Source organism: Eschrichtius robustus, chromosome 8 (genome assembly GCF_028021215.1).
Source record: "Eschrichtius robustus isolate mEscRob2 chromosome 8, mEscRob2.pri, whole genome shotgun sequence".
NCBI classification, from domain to species: Eukaryota; Metazoa; Chordata; class Mammalia; order Artiodactyla; family Eschrichtiidae; genus Eschrichtius; species Eschrichtius robustus.
The window spans coordinates 21094261-21114948 of NC_090831.1; the positions used below are offsets into that span (position 1 = coordinate 21094261).

Here is a 20688-nt window from a genome sequence, read left to right on the forward strand (position 1 = left end):
ATACAAATTGTGAAATATTTTTCTGTGAAAAATGCCTTTGGTACTTTGATAGGGATTGCATTGAATCTGTAGATTACTTTGGGTAGTACAGTCATTTTCACAATGTTGATTCTTCCAATCCAAGAACATGGTATATCTCTCCATGTGTCTGTATCACCTTTAATTTCTTTCATCAGTGTCTTATAGTTTTCTGCATACAGGTCTTTTGTCTCCTTAGGTTAGTTTATTCCTAGGTATTTTATTCTTTTTGTTGCAATGGTAAATGGGAGTGTTTCCTTAATTTCTCTTTCAGATTTTTCATCATTAGTGTATAGGAATGGAAGAGATTTCTGTGAATTAATTTTGTATCCTGCTACTTTACCAAATTCATTGATTAGCTCTAGTAGTTTTCTGGTAGCATCTTTAGGATTCTATATGTATAGTATCATGTCATCTGCAAACAGTGACAGTTTTACTTCTTCTTTTCTGATCTGGATTCCTTTTATTTCTTTTTCTTCTCTGATTGCTGTGGTTAAAACTTCCAAAACTATGTTGAATAATAGTGGTGAGAGTGGGCAACCTTGTCTTGTTCCTGATCTTGGTGGAAATGGTTTCAGTTTTTCTCCACTGAGAACGATGTTGGCTGTGGGTTTGTCATATATGGCCTTTATTATGTTGAGGTAAGTTCCCTCTATGTCTACTTTCTGGAGGGTTTTTATCATAAACGGTGTTGAATTTTGTTGAAAGCTTTTTCAGCATCTATTGAGATGATCATATGGGTTTTATCCTTCAATTTGTTAACATGGTGTATCAAATTGATTGATTTGTGTATATTGAAGAATCCTTGCATCCCTGGGATAAAACCCACTTGATCATGGTGTACGATCCTTTCAATGTGCTGTTGGATTCTGTTTGCTAGTATTTTGTTGAGGATTTTTGCATCTATGTTCATCAGTGATATTGGCCTGTAGTTTTCTTTCTTTGTGACATCTTTGTCTGGTTTTGGTATCAGGGTGATGGTGGCCTCATATAATGAGTTTGGGAGTGTTCCTGCCTCTGCTATATTTTGGAAGAGTTTGAGAAGGATAGGTGTTAGCTCTTCTCTAAACGTTTGATAGAATTCACCTGTGAAGCCATCTGGCCCTGGGCTTTTGTTTGTTGGAAGATTTTTAATCACAGTTTCAATTTCAGTGCTTGTGATTGGTCTGTTTATATTTTCTATTTCTTCCTGGTTCAGTCTTGGAAGGTTGTGCTTTTCTAAGAATTTGTCCATTTCTTCCAGGTTGTCCATTTTTTTGGCATATAGTTGCTTGTAGTAATCGCTCACGATCCTTTGTATTTCTGCAGTGTCAGTTGTTACTTCTCCTTTTTCATTTCTAATTCTATTGATTTGAGTCTTCTCCATTTTTTTCTTGATGAGTCTGGCTAATGGTTTATCAATTTTGTTTATCGTCTCAAAGAACCAGCTTTTAGTTTTATTGATCTTTGCTATTGTTTCCTTGATTTGTTTTTCATTTATTTCTGATCTGATCTTTATGATTTCTTTCCTTCTGCTAACTTTGGGGTTTTTTTGTTCTTCCTTCTCTAATTGCTTTAGGTGTAAGGTTAGGTTGTTTACATGAGATGTTTCTTGTTTCTTGAGGTAGGATTGTATTGCTATAAACTTCCTTCTCAGAACTGCTTTTGCTGCATCCCATAGGTTTTGGGTCATCATGTTTTCATTGTCATTGGTTTCTAGGTATTTTTTGATTTCCTCTTTCTTTAGTGATCTCTTGGTTATTTAGCAGTGTATTGTTTAGCCACCATATGTTTATATGTTTTACAGTTTTTTTTCCTGTAATTGATATCTAGTCTCACAGTGTTGTGGTCAAAAGGATATTTGAGATACTGTAGTTATGAATTCAGTTTTGTAACTTAAAATTGTGGAAGTTGTATTTCAGCCTTTGAAGCAGCACAAAATAGTCTTCATTACAGAAAATGGTTCTTGATAGCACAAGATTTTTCTGTAATTATCAATAGGAAACCCCACCCCACCCCCAGACAGAAGTTGGTAGCAGGATTAATCAGAATGTAATGAGGCAAATAGTCAAGAGATGGTGTTATGAGTATGCACCATGAGGTGAGCTTTTTTGAGACTGGGAGCTGCCACCTGTCGAGGTGGTTTAAATCAGGATTTTGGCAGAAGCACATTATTGTGAAAGTCAGTAAATGTTAGTGAAACTCAGTCTCTTCTACATACCCAACTTAAGAATGCAGTCATTAAGCCCCCATACTGTGACTCAGCTCATAAGAAACAGAGAAGAAATTATTTAATTCACTAAGCGATTTGGAAGTTGTCTTCAAGATTGTTAACCCACAGCAAAATTGGTTGATACATGGGATGGAAGTCAATCTTGGTAATTTTTGATTTTCTCTCCATTTTCACTATAAAAGATTAAGAATCTCAGTCTAACATTTTCCAAGAAAAAAAAATCAACAGCATTGATATATGTGTGATTCTGTAACACTGTAGCCAGAAGAACATATAATAATCTTATCAGTAGGGCAGAAATGGAATTTCATGAATGATTATGTGAAACATGCCTGCAGACTTAAGTATTTAATACGACTTACATGTCTCTAAAGAAAAATATGAATTATAAGAGAGGAAAAGTTCTGACTTATTTCTCAGATCTGCACTGATTTATGCCAAGCACAATGCCTTGGACTAATCTTTGTGCCTCAGATTTTCCATGAGTGAGAATGCTACCATGAATGTATCATAGACCTTGTAATCATTTTTATAAGTTATTCTTAATTTAAAACCTCTGAGAAAGTTTAACTTCAAAGAATATCAGAGCTTTAAAAAAGGCTTAAAGCAGAACTGATTAAAGCAGTCCAAGATATTGACAGATGCTACTGAAAAGGGTTTGCAGACACCAAGAGCCTTGAATTTCCCTTTGAAGCTTGTTTCATCTTTCAATAAACTATTCTTATTGTTTAAATATTCCTTCTTGCTTTACATTTTCTCTGGTTCCTTGAACTCTAACCATTCTCTAAATAGAAAACAATGTTATCCTACCCCTTGCAACATAAGAATTCCTGTATTATTAAAACAATTCTTTATATCCTTGAAGATACCCATAAAGGACTGAGCAAGCAACTAGTATTTATTGAGAACTTACTGTATTCTAAATATGATGCTTGTGAAAGGGGTATAAAAAGCTAGCAGGGTTCCAGACAGTACCTCTCAGAGACATTGCATTCTAATTGAAAAACTTGTTGAATCTGAGCTGAGCTTCAAGACCACCAATTCCAATCCTTTAAAGCTAGATTTCCCTCTGCACCACACTAGCTGTGCCCTCTATGCTTGATTATCTCCAATGGCAGGGACCTCAATATTTCCTGACAAGCTGCTCCTTCCAATTTTTGACATCACTTAGTTGCTAGAGGAAACAAATCTCCATATAAATTTAGCCACAAAACAGGAATGAGTCAAGTACTATAAGTGCTGAATCAGTTGAAAAAGACAAGTTCTGTATGAGGTCAAAGGAAAGAGGAATCACTGTGGGTTGCTGTGGTCAGAAAAAGATGATTTAGGGTAAAATAACCAATATCTTTTAGTTTTCTCCAAAGTACAATACAAATGTGCATCTTTATTATTACTGGTATCATATGCAAATCCCAATAACAGTTAACATTTACTGAGTGCTTACTACATGCCAAGCATGTTATACTGTCTCTCAAGTAACACTGTATATACAATTTTATAGCTAGCTAGAGAATCTACTTTGTTCTAGGAACCATATCAGGTACATATATTATTTCGTATAATCTGCACAACTAAACTTTGATATGGGTGTTATCATTTGCATTTTACCCAAAGAGACATTGTGGCTCAGCGAGTTTCAGTAACCCATAGTGGCAGAGCAAGGCTTCTAAACCCACTATATCTGATGCCACAGTCCTAGTCTTATCTACTGTGCTAAATTGCCCCTCCAGGAAACTTTCCCTCTTCTATTAACTTACTAAAGAAAATAGGTGGCTGACTAGTTCTTTCCAGTCTTCCTTAGGGCTAAAATAAGGGGAAATTGGCATACTCAATGGGAGGGAAGCCCACTGGTGGTTTTACCCCTGGAGTCATTCTAATGGCCATGACTGATCCAACAGCCCAGGTCCTTCCCTCAGGTCTGAGAGGAAAATGTCTGATAGACATCCATTTTTACATGTAAATAAGGGATGCCTTACTAGTAATCCTCTAGGATTACTAAAATCTAATACTTGTAACTAAAAATGGTAAACTATCATATACCGCGGTCTCTAATTTAGTACTCTAAGAATTTGAGCTGCTTCACAATGAGGCTAAACCTTTAGAGTGACTGAGCACATGTTGATAGTTGTAATTCTTGTAATTTGGGGGAGGGACTTTTCTTATTAGTATTAATGTTATCTTGAATTGGTCATGGTTTCCAATTTCTACTCATCTTGACTTAAGATATTTTTACAGTTACTGTTAGGTTTACTTCTGCAGATCATTTTGTTCTTGTATAACTGCTGAACTATAAAATTTGACCATTATTTCCTCATGGATTCTTCTTATCACTCAGGTTTTTTGTTTGTTTGTTTTTTGTTTTTACTGAAAAGTAGGAATGAAAATTAAGAACTACTGAGATAAAGGGAAGAATTTCCATGATTTCCAGACCTTTTCTAGCCCTAAAAATTTCAGATGAACATTTTGGCATTTCAGAAAATGCTGGAGGGTAGATATTTTCCCTAATTTGAAGAAGAGGACACTGAGGCTCAGAAAGATCGAGTGACTTGCTAAGGTTTAAAGCTAATAAGGTGGTAGAATGAAATTAAAACTCAGGTCGGCCTGGTTCCAAAGACTGTGTTTTTTCCATTATATTATACTGTCAACCCCAGAGTGTTTGCCTTCCAATTCTCATCTCCAGATTTCTTTTCCTCCACTCATTGGACTGAATATAACTCTAATAATTACTAACCACATGGGTAAAATTCCATTAGCGCTAACCTCAGGAAAACCAAATTCTGTTAGCAGGAATTTGAATATTACTGAACTGTTAACTGGTGTGTGAGTATCTTTTGTTATAAAGAAATTTTGGACATAATGGCTTTTGTTTGCAACAAAATGTAACACATCTATATTTCAGAAACTGAAATGCATACTAGGTAAACTGCTATGGGTAAGATGGCTATAGATGTACACAACATTTGAATAAAGACTAAGAAAAAGAAAAAGAAAAAAAAACCTTTAACTTTGGAATTTCTTGCAGGCATTCTGCAAAGGCTCACTGATCTTGGAACATTTGGATGTCTCTTATTGCCCCCAGCTGTCAGATGGGATTATTATAGCACTGGCCATTTATTGTATTAATCTCACATCTCTCAGCATTGCTGGCTGTCCAAAGGTATGTGCAGGAGTCAGCTCAGACATATCAGATTGAAGTATTGCCAAAGAACCCAGGCAGGGTAGCAATTAGCAGTTGGACTCACCAGAGAACTTGTTTTCTTTGCCATGTCTGAGGTATTCATTAGAGTTTTCTTCTTTCCCCAAATTGGAAATAGCTTTATGATTTCATTTGTGTCAAAGTAGAATCTGCAAGAAGTTAAAGACAACTCTTATACAAATATAAAAATGTGTCAAATATTTATTTAATTCAATGAGAGAACCAGCAAAATGGTAAAGTCAGTTCATAGAGCATTTGATCAAACTGGGTATTTATAGGAACTGAAGAAAGAATGTTGGAATATGATTGTTAGGTTAAATCCAAAATTGGTTAATGTCCTACAAGGTAAAAAATCCATAACCTTGGAGTTATAGTTCCTACCAGACAGAAATAATTTGCATCTCTCCTGGGCAAAAATATAACAGAGTTTGGGCCCTAATCAATACTAAACAGTATGTCAAACAAAAGCATAATTCCTTATAGAATTTCTCAGTTGGACCTGTTAAAACAATGTTCCGGTAAGACACTGAAAGGATATGCAATCATCTTTTGTCTTATTTTCAAGTGTTGGATAATTTTTCTTGACATCTGTCTTTGAAAGGAATATATGCTCATTGCAAAATCTTTGGACTACATATAAAAATGTGAAGGAGAAAGTAAAAATTCAAAGTCATACCACCAACCAGGATATAACCACTTTTGCATTTTATACTTATTTTTCTAGAATTCTTTTCTATGTACAGAGATTAGAAATAGTTACAGGTTTGTGCTTTGTCTTGTTTTTTAAAGAACAGAATCATACTTTCTAAAATACATTGTAACCTACTTTCTTTTCTCTTAATATACTATGCATATATCCCCATGTCAAGAAATAGAGATCTCTGGTTCTGGATTAATATGGCAGATTGAATGTACACATAAAATTTTGTTCCGTCTTGAAACCCTACCAAAACTGCAGAAGAAGGGTGAGGGGCCACTTTGATAGGGAAAACAGTAGAGGAGACAAGAGCAACGAAATTTTGGAAACTTTTAAATAGATGGACTAGTTTAGCATACCAGAGAGAGCTTTGAATCTAAGACAACATAGAGAAAGCTGGGAAAAAAGTGGATTTACACCATAATCTTCAAACTTGGCAATACTGTGTACCTCTGGAACTAGGTTAAGAGGGTGGCTAAAATAAGGAAGACTGGGTTAAAAGTTCTTGAGAAGTAGACAGATCTCTAGATCTCCTCCTCTACTCCATACCTCTGGGCAACTGCCCCTCCCCACTCTCACCAGATTTGAGATGTATTTCCTAGAGCCAGATTTCTCAGCCTTGGCGTTATTGATATTTTGGACCAGATCATTCTTTGTAGCGGGGGATTGTTCTGTGAACTGTAGGATGTTTAACAGCATCCTTGCCCTCTATCCACTATATGTCAGTAGCACCTAGCCCCCCACACCTCCAGTCATAACAATAAAAAATGTCTCCAGATGTTGCTAAATGTCCTCTGGGAGGGGGGGAGTGAAATCTCTCTACTATCTGCTCTCCAGATAATAAAACAGAAGGCTACCGAGCTGGGAGACTCATGTATAATTGAGAGCTTGGGTACAAAAGTGAAAAGGGAATTAAGTGACTAAATGCTGAACGCAGAGACATTCAGCACTTTTCCAACAGAGCATTCAGAATTTGGTTGCCAGATCTTTCCCTCCAGGCAGCAGATTGGAAGCTCTGGGGACTCTGACTAGCCCAAGATGAAAGATTGAAAAATACTGACATATGTGGATTTTCCAACAAATAACCCATCTAAACCATTGAAGTTTAATGTAGAGAAGGCCCATATCATGCACTCAGACCTTCCAATCAGCTTTTAGCTCTCCACTATTAATCATGAGCAGACATCAAGGACATAAGAGAGTACACTTAAGAGAAAAGCCTCTAAAGTGGAAGATAAAGACCAAACCAAATTAACAGGAAAAACTTAGAGGAAATAAAATACTCAGAGGGAAGAAAACTAAAAAAACTTTAAAAAAATCCTCAGAAATTGCAAGGTTATTAACAACCTTGTCCTCTTCTATTGTGCACACTGATGGGCTTCTGTTTACCAAAGCATCACCTGAACTTTCAAGATGCCTTCATTCTAGCTAGTCTAAAAATTCAGCTTCTCAGTTGTTTAGTCTGGGTGGTGAGTAGATTAAGAAAGTGATGCTAGGAACTCCTGATTCCTCCATCATTAACTGTGCCACAATAAGGAAAAGGAGGCAGTGGTGGGAAAGACATGGTGAATCATGACATTAATCTAAAAAATTCATAGCAAAATTCTTTTTGTTCAATAGTGTACTTGTTTAGAACTAGGGAAACCAGATGCCTTTCCGGTCAACATCATCTGGTTCTAGAAGTGAGCTGGGTCAAGGAACTCAGGACACTAGCAGCACTGACCATGAACCCTCTGCCGCTTGAGCAGTCATGGCTCACAGGGTCCTTGCTTCCATTGCACACGGACACATGGGTAACACATGGCTCACTGGGAACTGCCCTGGCTGTAAAGCAGGCACAGATGGCGACTGGGCTTTTAAGACGCTCCACTAATAAGGGAGGAAAGTAGGAGAATGAGAAAAGGAAAGACTCCAATGAGAACAGGAATTGAGGCAGAGAATTTTTTGTTGTTTCGTTTCACTTTGGTTTGTTTTTTGGTAAGGAAAAACTGAGAGTTCCTTCTATAAATCGTGTGGTGGATATTGTCTTGCAGCCTAGAAACTAAGGAGGATATCACACAAATAAGATATTATAAAATGAATCACTCTACACTGAAGATCTACGCTGAGAAAAAGGAAGGGGAGTAGTTATTTCAGAACCTCAATGTAAGGGAGAAGGATTTAGCTTTACCATCTATGCAGGTGAAATGAGTATCCTGATTCAGAAGATGTAGTGACCATAAGTTGGGCCAATGTGAACACTCCTCACAGCCTCAGAAATCATAAGGCTGTGGTCCTGTCTAATATATTTCAGCTCCATTGCTTCTGATGAGCCATGAAATACATTAGTGTCTGGCTCATCATTCTAGGCTAGGTTTCCCAAAAGCCCAAGGGTCAATCTTGAATGGCCATCTTATCCATCTCCTGGAAGGTCCCTTCAACCAGCTCACCCCAAGGTCAGTGAGTAGTACTGTGACCTCATCCCACCCAGCACTAAAATGAGAATAACATAATCTCTGCTCAGTAGGACTGAGATCAAGACCACGTATCTGGGAGTTAAGAGCATGGCCAGTCATCGCCACCTCCAGTTTCCAGCTCCCATAAGTCCCCAAAACATCACCTCAGTCACTGAACATTTGGGATTCTGATCTACAGGAAATGTTGGGCTCCTTTTCAGTTCCCCCAGTATCAATAAAACCTAGCACTCTGAGCTCTATCTATCCAGGATTTTTCCATCATCTCATTGTCTTTCCTTTTCTCTACAATTCTGAGGGTTAACCCCCACCCCCAGTGACATCAGATCCTCAGAGACCCACAAAGAATAGCAGGAATGTCTGAAGCATTTTTGTGAGAATCAGATGCAATGTTAAACCTTGGTTCTGAGCAAGTTCTGGAAACAGGGCATGATTAGACAATGACATCTATTTTTCCAAACATAAAAAGTATACATTTCAAACTGAAGGGTTTTTCGGCATAATTCTCTCAATTTTATGTTAAAAACAAGAGCTTAGCCTCATGGCATGTTTTTTAGAATGTTCAAACATTTAAAATAAGAAATTAAATCCAGTTGGAAAAAAATTCCTTTGGGGAGAGTAATATAGTTGATTTTGCAGCAAGTCCCAGTTCAGCTATAAATTCAAAAGCTAAACCTTGAGTAAGTGAAGTAATCCAAGAAGTGGAGTTGAATTATCTCTGCAGAACATCTGGGCAAACTCTCAAGATACTGGAACCCTGAGCAGAAATTCTCAGAGCGAGATTCATGCAGTCTCTGTGGCTTCTACTCTTCTCTCCCCTGCTGCCTTCAAACACCTGTCTTACCTACTTGTCCCTTTCCAGAACCAATGACTCCATAAGCAAATCATCAGAGATGTCCAGATCCCTTCTCACAGCAATCTGATCCTGTCTGCAGGTTAACTTCAGTGGATATATATATTTTATAGTTTTGTAACATGTGATGCCATTAAACTTATGTTTCTCAAATTGATGATGCCTTACAGTGGATTTCAAGTTTAAAGTTAAATCCCATTACTGCAGCATTTCATAAGTTGCTCATATTGGTGTGACAGGTATTACTAGGGAAATTTTGATGAAGTTTCCAAACCCAAACAGAGAACTCTAAAATGAAAATAACAGCAAGATCACGACTTCTATTAGTGCCACTTGTTCTGGAAACAGACTTAAATCACTAACTTGAGTTATATAGGCTCATCACGTGACAAGCTAGTTAAAGAGAATCTGCAATGGTTCTGATTCTATTTGTTATGGACTGAGTGTTTATGTCCTTCCAAAATTCATATGTTGAAACCCTCATCCCTGATGTGATAGTACTAGGAGGTGAGGCTTTGGGGGGCTAATTAGGTTTAGACCGAGGTCACAAGGGTAGAGCCCCCATGATGGAATTAGTGTCCTTAAAGAATAGGAAGAAACTAGAGCTCACTCTCTGCCATGTGAGGCTACAGCAAGAAGGTAGCCATCTACAAACCAGGAAGAGGGCCCTCACCAGACACTGAACCTGTGGGTAACTTGATCTTGGACTCCTCAGCCTCTAGAACTGTGAGAAATAAATTTATGCCATTTAAACCATCTAGTCTGTGGTATTTTGTTATAGCAGTCCAAACTGACCAATACACTATTCTTCCCTGGGATGGAGTTTGTTGGAATAATCAGAGTTACTTTGGCTGTGTGTTTAGATTACTGACTCAGCATTGGAGATGTTATCAGCAAAATGCCATTACCTGCACATTTTGGATGTTTCCGGCTGTATCCTGCTTACGGACCAAATGCTTGTGAACCTTCAGATGGGCTGCAAACAACTGCGGATCCTAAAGATGCTATACTGTAGACTTATTTCCAAGTAAGTATGTACCTGAATATGAAAAACTTTGAGAACTACTTTCTGAGAAAATAGAATATGTCACCATGGCATTCATAATACATAGTGGCTTTCAGAGTTAGGAAGGTTTCATTTTATTTTTTACCTAATTGAAGCCAATATTTTGGGCTGAACCAAGGGAAGCTCCCTCTAAAATAGTCTTTGTGGCTTCACATTCCTTTCCCAGTAGCCCTTCTACTCTTAGTACTTCCCCTTCTTTGACCATGCAGATGCTCAAAGCCTTAACTCTGCTCCTCATAGAATAATCACTAGCTCTTCCTCCACTCCTCTCTCAAAATATTTCCATTCAGTTAATCTCCTCTAGGGGTTAAGAAACTAATCAGACTAAACTAGCTCACAACTAGGTACAAATTACTAACAGTTATCCTAAGAGCCCCCATCTCCCAAAGCTATTTGTTTGACAGTTGTTATTTAACTAAGATCTAGAGCTCAGAGTAAGGTATTCTGATGACTGCTACAGGCCAAATGCCTATTTACTCAATTTACAAAATATTTCCAATGAAATAACAGTTGGGTAAATAAGCAATCTATAAAGGTAGAAAGTATTAGGTGTCCACCCTGTGAGTTTTTAGATAGAAAGCAGTTATTTGCTCCATTGTTCATTTCTTTTTCTATTGACTGAAAGTAAAAATGTGCAAGTATTTTAACTGACCTCTTGAAGTAACCTGTGGAGTGTTCAAATGAGAATTCTTGACCAATCCCTGAAGGTCAGGTTCTTTTCTGAAGGTTGGAAAAATGAATACTAAGAATTAATATTATCCAAGTGCAAAGTACATAATGTGTTCTAAGCATGTAGATTTCACAGAAGAACTTTCTTAATTAAGCAGCCCTGGCATGAGCTGAACCATGAGATCTGGTCACTTGATGCCTGAGGAAGAAAATGATTTCTGATCTAAGGATGTGTGTGCTAAAATGAAATGAAAAACCAAACAAAAACAAAACTATTACTTGTAAAATAGGCACTCCCACTGGGCCCAGGCTTGCCGGGGACGAGGGCAGCCAACTGAAGCTGGATCAGAAAAAAGGGGGCAGGTTCTTAAAAATTTTTGGAGAGGAGTGGAGACTCAGCCCTTCTTGATAGGTCTGGAGATGACTGACATGGATATTATTAACTTCATTTAAAGTGTATACCATGAAATGAGGTCCTACGAGTCCCTGCTGACCCTGTCATATCGTTAAACAGCCAACTTTGGGCAAGATGACAGTAAATGAATTAATATAATACACAAAGGAGTTTAGCTTCTAATCTTTTGACTGTATTTTGCCAATCATTATTTTGGGGAGGTAATATTATTGAACTTCTAAAACGTAGGATTTTAAGTAGAATGAATGAAGACTTTCTATCCAGGGCCTCTCTGATCCTAAACATGGTGAACGTAATCATGGTATGGGATGTTAAAGTGTAATAAATATGGTGCTTGGTCAAGAAGACCCAAGATATCTAGTAATTTCCAATTCCTGCCTTTGACTACCCACTCCTCTTGCAAGGTCCTTAGATAAAAATACGCAAAGAAAATAAAACAAGTAAGATTTTACTACTAGGGGTTGGCCCCCAAAACCCAATGCAAAACTCTAGTTAACTAACTGAATCTATGGAAAATTCCTTTACCTAATCCAGGACAGCCAAAAGGCCTATTTTGTTTTCTACCACTAAGCCTGTCTGTCCCTATCAGCAAGAAGCAGACAGAGACTTGGCCCTAATACCTAGAGGGGAGCTGGCTTGTCTGCCCATCTCATTGTCTAAAGAGGCCAAACCACTGTAGTTTCCCTTATAGCTCCACTCCTGCTAAGATCCAGCAAGAAAGAGGCCTAGAATTCTCTGATTCTATCCTTGTCTAGCAATGGAGAAGGGGTATCCCCACAGCAGGGTGGCTAGACTAGTTAGGCTCCAGGAGCATCTGTCTTGACATCCTGCTTCTAGGAGAGGATGCTGTTTGTCAGTCAAGGAGCTCCCAAGATACTTGGGCTTCAAAACTTTGATTAGAGAAGTGGTAAGGCCTGGCCACATTCTGCTGTTTGGGGTCAGCTCTAGAGACTGTAGAGCATCTTCTTCTCCACTTAGATCCATGGGATCCTTGGGTGGAACTGGAAGTGCTGCAGAGTATGTGGACCCTTCAAGACACAAGCTCATGATGACATCTAATCCCTTACCTATGTTCACTCTAAAAAAGCACAGTTGTTTGCTTTTACTCCCTCAACAGCAAGAGCTTTGTTTTGTCTGGGTGAAATGGAACATTTGGTAGTTAGGATATAGGAGATTTTTCTTGGGAAGAGGTTCAATGACTTTGAATCACAAAGCAATGTATTCCCACACATCTGATTCCATTTGAACATAAAAGTGTACGGTGCAGCCCTTAAAATCCAATTATAGCCCTCAGAAGAAACTGTTCTATATACAAATTCCCCCATTCTCAATGGAATCTGAAAACACTGCAACAGCTTTACAAATCAAAGAGGTCTGTTCAGCCTACCCTATCTGAACTAGGGGAGTAGCAAACTTTTGGTCAATGAGCAAATTGGCTGAAGCACTTCCAGCATGAGATATGCTGTCATTCTACAACCCCAGAGCCTGAAGGGATCCCAGGAAGTGATTCCAGAAGTCCCATGTGGAGACATAATAAAGGCTCCTTTAATTCAAGGAGAAATAAGTTATAACTAAGATTATAAATTTGATGGGAAAATCTAGCTGTCTACATTTGAAGCAGTTGTATTCAACTAACCTTTCAATTTATGGACCTCTGTGGGGAAAGCAAGACAGGCAATGGAGATGAAGGAAAGCATAGTGGAAAAGAGGGAGAAAGACCCAAACAATGGTCTCCACAACTCAGGAGGGTCTGAAACACAAAGAGGCAGAAGAGCCATTAAGTCTATAATTAGCAAAGAGCAAAGGGACCTTTCTGATATTTTTGTGTCTGGAGTCCAAAACTTTAAACTTTAGAGAGATGAGTAGAGAAAGTCTAGGTAGTCTTCAGAGTCCCAAACAGCAGTATAAAGATTCCTTGAAGACCTTATTTAGCAGTTGCTGGCAGCATAAATTACTACCTAGGTACTCTAAGATCTGTGTTGTTAGGAAATAAAACTCAGAGTTCTCCTCTCTAGCTCATGGAAAGGTCTTTGTGGAAAGGCCTTTGTAATCTGAACCTACTGAATTTTATTATTAATATGAACAAATAATATTACTTAACAATTATCATTTGCCATGTACTGTGCTAAATCCTATTTTATGTTTATTATCTAATCCTCACAAATACACTATTACCATAAAAATGAATAAGGAAACTGGTATAAACAGGTTAAATAACATGCCCAAAGTCATACAAATAAAAGACAGAGCCATACTTTGTACCTAGGTCTTATCATTGCTATGCTGCTCTTTTATCTTTAGATTAGTGATTTTCAAGTTTTTTAAAGCTCTAACATTCAAGAGATTTGATCAATAAGGGGAGACAAGTACTATTTGCCCAATTTACTTGCTGATGTGTAAATAAGAGGCTGATTACAAGTAGTCTTTGGTGTAGGCTCCAAATTCCCCTTTCTTTTAGCTTACTCAAGAAACTAGAAGGAAATGTGAGGGCAAGTGATGTTATTACAGGGATAACCTTGAATCCCCTTTAATATATAAAAAACAAAAATCACTTACAAACTTCAAAATATCATTATTATTAACCATCTGATACTTTACAACTGTGTGGCATATCGTGTTTGAAAATCATTGTTCTATACTGATCCAAAGAAACCTCTCTCGCCAGGTTAAATGTGTAATGACTAACCACTGCAGTAGACTGCTTCAATTCCCAAATCATTTCCTACGAGGTCTTGGAGTCACTCAGGCCTAAGTACCTGAGTAGAAGGTACTCAAAGGATTCCACATGCACTTGAAGAAACTTAGAACACACAGTGATTCCTAAGTAGACATTTTCTTTTCAATATTTCCCAGCTCCCATCTATACTAGAGCATTAAGCTATTAAAAAGAGAGAGAGGGAGTTTGAGACAAACAGACACACGTGTTTCTGGCAGGAGCATTCAGTTTCTACATTTTCAAGTTTCCTATACTTTTCAAAAATGCTTGTGTGTAAACACACAGTTACACAGGATGCTGTGAAAAAGAACTCAGAGAAACTCACTGGCGATCACCATGCTGGTCTGTTCTCTTGGTTAGGTCCTCAGTCTTAGGAGTCAGTCCATGTGAGGATGCCAAAGGGCAGCTCGTTCATGGCCTAAGGATTTTCTAAAGGGTAGAGAGGAAGTAGACTAGGGAATAGTCTATACTAGTAGCTAAATTCTAAAAATAATACCAGATTTGCCCTGGGCAGATTCAGATTTTCAGTTTTTTCCCCAGGACCAGCCTTGCCGTGAAAGTAAGTAGGACTAAGATAGGACCTACAGACATTCTAGACTTGAGGAAGCCTTAACCTTTTGGCATTTGTGACTGGGGGAAGAGAGGTCTCAGACCTGATCCTTTGCTCCTCTCTAGTCTGGATCACCTCCAATGGTCAGGAGACCCTCTGATGTTTAGTTTCACTGAAGCTGACTGTGGGTAAAATGGAGAGCAGTGCTTACCACTGAAAGCTAAAGTAGGGGTGGTGTGGAATCAAGAAATAAGCAAATCTAAGAAATGCATATACCACTGTGTACTTCATCCATGGCTGGGGCTCAATATGCAGCTCTTTTTTTTAAATATGCAGTTCATTTTGATTCTGTCACATCACACTGCATTTAATGAGTAGTCTCCCTATTCATTCCTTACTTTGCCTGTCTATATTGAGTCAAAATCCTCAACTTTCTTTTTCTTGTTATTTTCTCAAACTCCCACTATTTGCTAATTTTTTAATATCACAATTACCATCTAACTTACCGGGGCTTACAACTGACTGAGGAACTCTACTACCCAATATGTATACATAGCATTAAGAGTACTTATCCTCTTACCAGTTATCTAGAATTCTCAAAAACTGTTGCTCCTCTGAGGTCAGAAGTTATACATAATTTGGTCAACTACTTACAAATTTTTTACTCCCCAAACACGTCCAATAGGTCAAGACCACTGTTGCCTCTAACTGTAGTAGTCTTGTTATCATCAGTGGCATTAAATCATTACCAACAACTGTGAAATACAGTATGTGTGTCCAGAGCTCTGCTCTTAGGATGTTGGAAACAGCAACCTAAGAATGCCTCTTCTAAACCAAAAACCAAAACCAAAACCAAAACCAAAACCAAAAACAAACCAGCAGAAGATAAGAGAGCTAAAGGACTTCCTGGTGTAAGCTACTAAAGTCTCATGATTTGGCTGTTATTGCTGGATTTCAGGGAGATACAAAGAAATGCAATATACCCTTAAATACCTTCTTAAAGAAAAGGAAAATAACAAAGTTTAAAATTATAAACAATTAATACCATGAAGTTATATACTGGAAAGAAATTAATTGTATGATCAACTTCCTGTAAAACTTCAGAGGAGGAAAGGATTGGGTTGGAGTCTTGAAAGATGGGTAAAGTTTAGACAGGCAGAGATAGGCTGAAGGGTAAGTAACAATAGACCTCTGCTGCCCAGGATAGTGCTTTAACCATTTGAAACTGACTGTGCCAATGTTTCAGCTTCAGAGTCCTCCCAGCATTTGGTATATTATATTGTGGTAGGTTCTTGAGGTAAAAACATCTCCCAGGAAACATGTTAAAAAATATGGCAACCTCAACTACATAGAATTGAAAAGGGAGAAAAACCTTCAGAAGAAAATAGGGAAAGCTAAAGATATAACACTATTATTTTTGCAGAATAATATCCTACGTAGAGGACATAGAAAGATTATACAAGAAGTTTAAAACACAGGATCACACTTTTAAAAAAAGATTAAAAAATTAACAGAATGTAAAATTTTATATATTTGACTATAAACTTACCATTTTCAAATTTCAGAATAAGTGTTTCTCGAAAGAGAAGACACCTGTTTGCCAAGTTTTAATCCACCAGGACTGGTGGCTCAGAACTAGAAATTAGTATAACAATTGTTTTTATTCAAATTGTTTTTTAAACTTCTTTAAAGTCTTGCAAGTGCAAATGTATTAGCCAAAAAGCAATGTGGTAAGAGACAGAATTGGCAATGCTCTGGTTGTCGCCCTGCTGAGTTTGCTTACAATTATTTTAAAACACCTAAGATTTGATTCAAGTGAAACAGTATTTCAAACAACTGATGTATCTTAGCCTTTCTGATTTCATTACCCTACCAGAACTCATATAGCCACTGACCACAAACTTCAGTCAAAGCATATGATAATACCAGCCTCCATATCAATGACTGTTTCCAAACTGCTGCAATTAATAACTCAACGTAATATACAGCAATAACAGGCAAAGTAGCCCCTACGTGGGCAAACATTATTACTCATTTCCGATCCTAGGGAAGCTGCCAATTACTCATTTCCTGTTTGGTACTAGTCTCAAGATTCAAACCAACTTTCTAGGAAAATCCTTCTGTCTTGGAAATGACATTATTTTCAAGTTAGATATACTTTTTTTTTTCTGATGCTGCAATATTGTGCTTTATAAGACATATATATTTGGTCATTTAGATGATCAAAATATATTTCTCGTATATATTTGGAGAGTGGTATGCCTGGAGAGAGCACAGAAGCTCAGCGTCCTTTCCCTATACATCTCTGATACCTGGTTGTTCTTGAGTAATATCCTTTAATAAACCAGTGATCCAGCAAGTAAAATGTTTCTGTGTTCTGTGAGCAGCTCTAGCTGGTAGATCAGAAGCCCAGGTAACAACCTGGTATCTGAAGTGGAGGGTGATCTGTGGAACTGAGCCCTTAATTTGTGGAATCTAACGCTATTTCCAGGTAGACAGCGTCAGAATTGAGTTGAATTATAGGATATCCAGCTGGGGTCTGAGAATTGCTTGGTGGTGTTGGGAATGCCCTCCTCCCGCCATGTTGGAATTGGGGTCCTGAACAACTTTTAGATGACTTCTTTGCTTCCTTACTCCTAAGCGAGACAGTAACAATATTTTCAGTCATTTTGATCATGGACCCTTTTGAGACTTCGATGAAAGTCACAAACCCTCTCCTCAAAAAAATGCATAGTAGATACAAAACTGCATGAATTTTCAGGGAGTTCATGGGCCTCCCTGAAGTTCATCCATGTATCCAACAGGGATCTGTGGACTCTAGGTTAAGAGCTCCTGCTCTGGTGCATGGCCAGCCTTCACAGTTTGGCTGGTTAGGATACTCCCTCATCAAAGAAACTGGAAGTATCAGGCAGAGGGCTCATTTAAGAGTGCTATAGAGTGCCCTCAGTGTTCCTACGCCATGGCCATGCAGTTTCCTTACCCATTTACTGTATCTGTTAATCTCTGAACTGGATGAACCAGAGAACTATTGAGCTACTTAAGCTTTGGGATCCTGATTATTAGCACAATTTACCCACACGCTCCCCCTCAGGAAGGCAAGGGAGATGTGAAATGAATTCAAGTTGTGACAGTGAGTTCTTTAATTCCAAATGTGATCTAGTTTGAAAATTCTGCACTAGTGATTACTTCTGCAACTAGCTAATGCGCATCACTGTTATTACAGGGAAGCAGCTAAGAGAATGTCATCTATAGTTCAGCAGCAGGAATATAGTGCTACTGACCCTCCACTTTGGTTTGGCTATGATTGCGAAGGCAAGCCTCTTCCAGAGCAACAAGATATAACACAACTTAAAGATTCAGAATTGATGGCGAAAGAGTCAACATACAGTAGTGAAGAGGAAGCAGTATGACCTTCAACCTCAAGCAGGAAGAACAAAAAATGTAGAACTTGGCAACTTCATTTTGTCCAAGTATTTTTACTAGCTGGATCTTAACCATGTAAACAAGCAGCAAATCATCTCCAGATTCTTATTCCAGCTACAAATGTTTCTAAATACATCTATAAGTTCTTCTGTCTAATAATCATGATTAAAAAAAGCCAAATCAAGCACTGCTACTATGTAAATTTTCCACTTAAATTTACCTTAATCAAACCAATAGTTTTGATGAGATTATCAAATTTAAGGTTACAGTTGTACGAAACAATCCTGAGAGATGTGATGTTATTTACAAGGAATTCAGAAGCTTCTCTTTAGAAAAGAAAGCAGAAGGCTATATAAATCAGAGTAAGAGTTTGAGTAAGGGCAATGACTTTAAGGATCTATATATATTTTATATATAGTAGTCAGTACATGTTAATCCCAGACTCCTAATTTATCCCTCCCCCCACCACCTTTCCCCTTTGGTAACCGTAAGTTTGCTTTCTATGTCTGTGGGTCTAGTTTTGTTTTGTAAACAAGTCCATTTGTAGCTTTTCTTTTTTTAGATTCCATGTATAAGAGATATCATATGATATTTGTCTTTGCCTGGCTTACTTCACTTAATGTGATAATCTCTAGGTCCATCCTTGCTGCTGCAAATGGTATTACTTCATTATTTTTAAGACTAATATTCCATTACACACACACACACACACACACACACCCCGCACATCTTCTTTCTCCATTCATCTGTTGATGGACACTTAGGTTGCTTCCATGTCTTGGCTATTGCAAATAGTGCTGCAATGAACATTGGGGTGCAAGTATCTTTTCGAATTATAGTTTTCTCCAGATATATGCCCAGGAGTGGGATTGCTGGATGATATGAAAGAAATTGAAGATGACACAAACAGATGGACAGATATAATGTGTTCTTGAATTGGAAGAATCAATATTTTTAAAAATGACTATACTACCCAAGGCAATCTACAGATTCAATGCAATCCCTATCAATTTACCAATGGCACTTTCCACAGAACCAGAACAAAAATAAATTTTTAATTTGTATGGAAACACAAAAGATCCTGAATAGCCAAAGCAATCTTCAGAAAGAAAAACAGAGCAGGAGGAATGAGGCTCCCTGACTTCAGACTATACTACAAAGCTACAGTAATCAACACAGTATGGTACTGGCACAAAAACAGAAATATAGGTCAATGGAAGAGGATAGAAAGCCCAGAAATAAACCCACACACCTATGGTCAATTAACCTATGACAAAGGAGACAAGAAGAAACAATGGAGAAAAGAGTCTCCTCAATAAGTGGTGCTGGGAAAACTGGACAGCAATATATAAAAGAATGAGATTATAACATTCTAACACCGTATACAAAAATAAACTTGAAGTAGATTAAAGACCTAAATGTAAGACCAAATACTATAAATCTCCTAGAGGAAAACACAGGCAGAACACTCTGACATAAATTGCAGAAATATCTTTTTGGATCCATCTCCTAGAGTAATGGAAATAAAATCAAAAATAAACAAATGGGACCTAATTAAACTTAAAAGCTTTTGCACAGCAAAGGAAACCTTAAACAAAAAGACAACCTACAGAATGGGAGAAAATGTTTGCGAACGATGTGACAGACAAGGGATTAATTTACAACAGATACAAACAGCTCATATAGCTCAATATCAAAAAACCCCAAACAACCCAATCCAAAAATGGGCAGAAGACCTACATAGACATTTCTCCAAAAAAAGACATACAGATGGCCAACATGAAAAAATGCTCAACATCGCTAAATATTAGAGAAGTGCAAATCAAAATTATAATGAGGTATCACCTCACTCTGATCAGAATGGCTACAAGTAATAAATGCTGGGGAGGGAGTGGAGAAAAGGGAACCCTCCTATACGGTTGGTGGAAATGTAAATTGGTACAGCCACTATGGAACAGTATGGAGGCTCCTTAAAAAACAGAAAGATCTTCTTTTAATCAAATCTGCACTATGGAAGAATTTTTCAAACTATGCTATATCAAAAAAGCTCCCAATTTTATGCTAGGAGATACGGGTTACTGATTGTATATCTACAGATTAATTTTAAAAGCTTTAATCTATGAATTTTTACCATTCTGGTAAAAGATAATTCTCTTTGGATTTTAACAGAATTCAAATGATCACATGCCAGTGTATCATTATTTGATACTATGTAACACGGATGTTTATAGAGTCCAGGAAAGGAAGAAATCTATTCTGACTGCCACAATGTTGGTAATATTAGATCAGTCTTTTAACCTTTTTATTCCCTCCATTACTCATCTCTTAAATGGGGTTACTGTCTTTTGTACCCCACAAATGTGAAGTAAGGATAAAACGTAAGGTAAAAGATATGAAAGTTATTTTGAAAAGTTTTTAAA

At 37.6% G+C, this 20688-nt stretch overlaps 1 protein-coding gene across 1 annotated transcript in view; it reads left to right on the forward strand.

Annotated features, from left to right (window-relative positions):
* FBXL13 (F-box and leucine rich repeat protein 13) overlaps nucleotides 1-18255 on the forward strand; it is a 188044-nt gene extending 169789 nt beyond the window's left edge. Inside the window, exons 19-21 of the mRNA XM_068549800.1 lie at nucleotides 5253-5387; nucleotides 10293-10456; nucleotides 18069-18255. Coding sequence (XP_068405901.1) covers nucleotides 5253-5387; nucleotides 10293-10456; nucleotides 18069-18255 — 486 coding nt within the window. The remainder of the gene's footprint in view (nucleotides 1-5252; nucleotides 5388-10292; nucleotides 10457-18068) is intronic.
* The last annotated feature ends 2433 nt before the right edge of the window (nucleotides 18256-20688 follow it).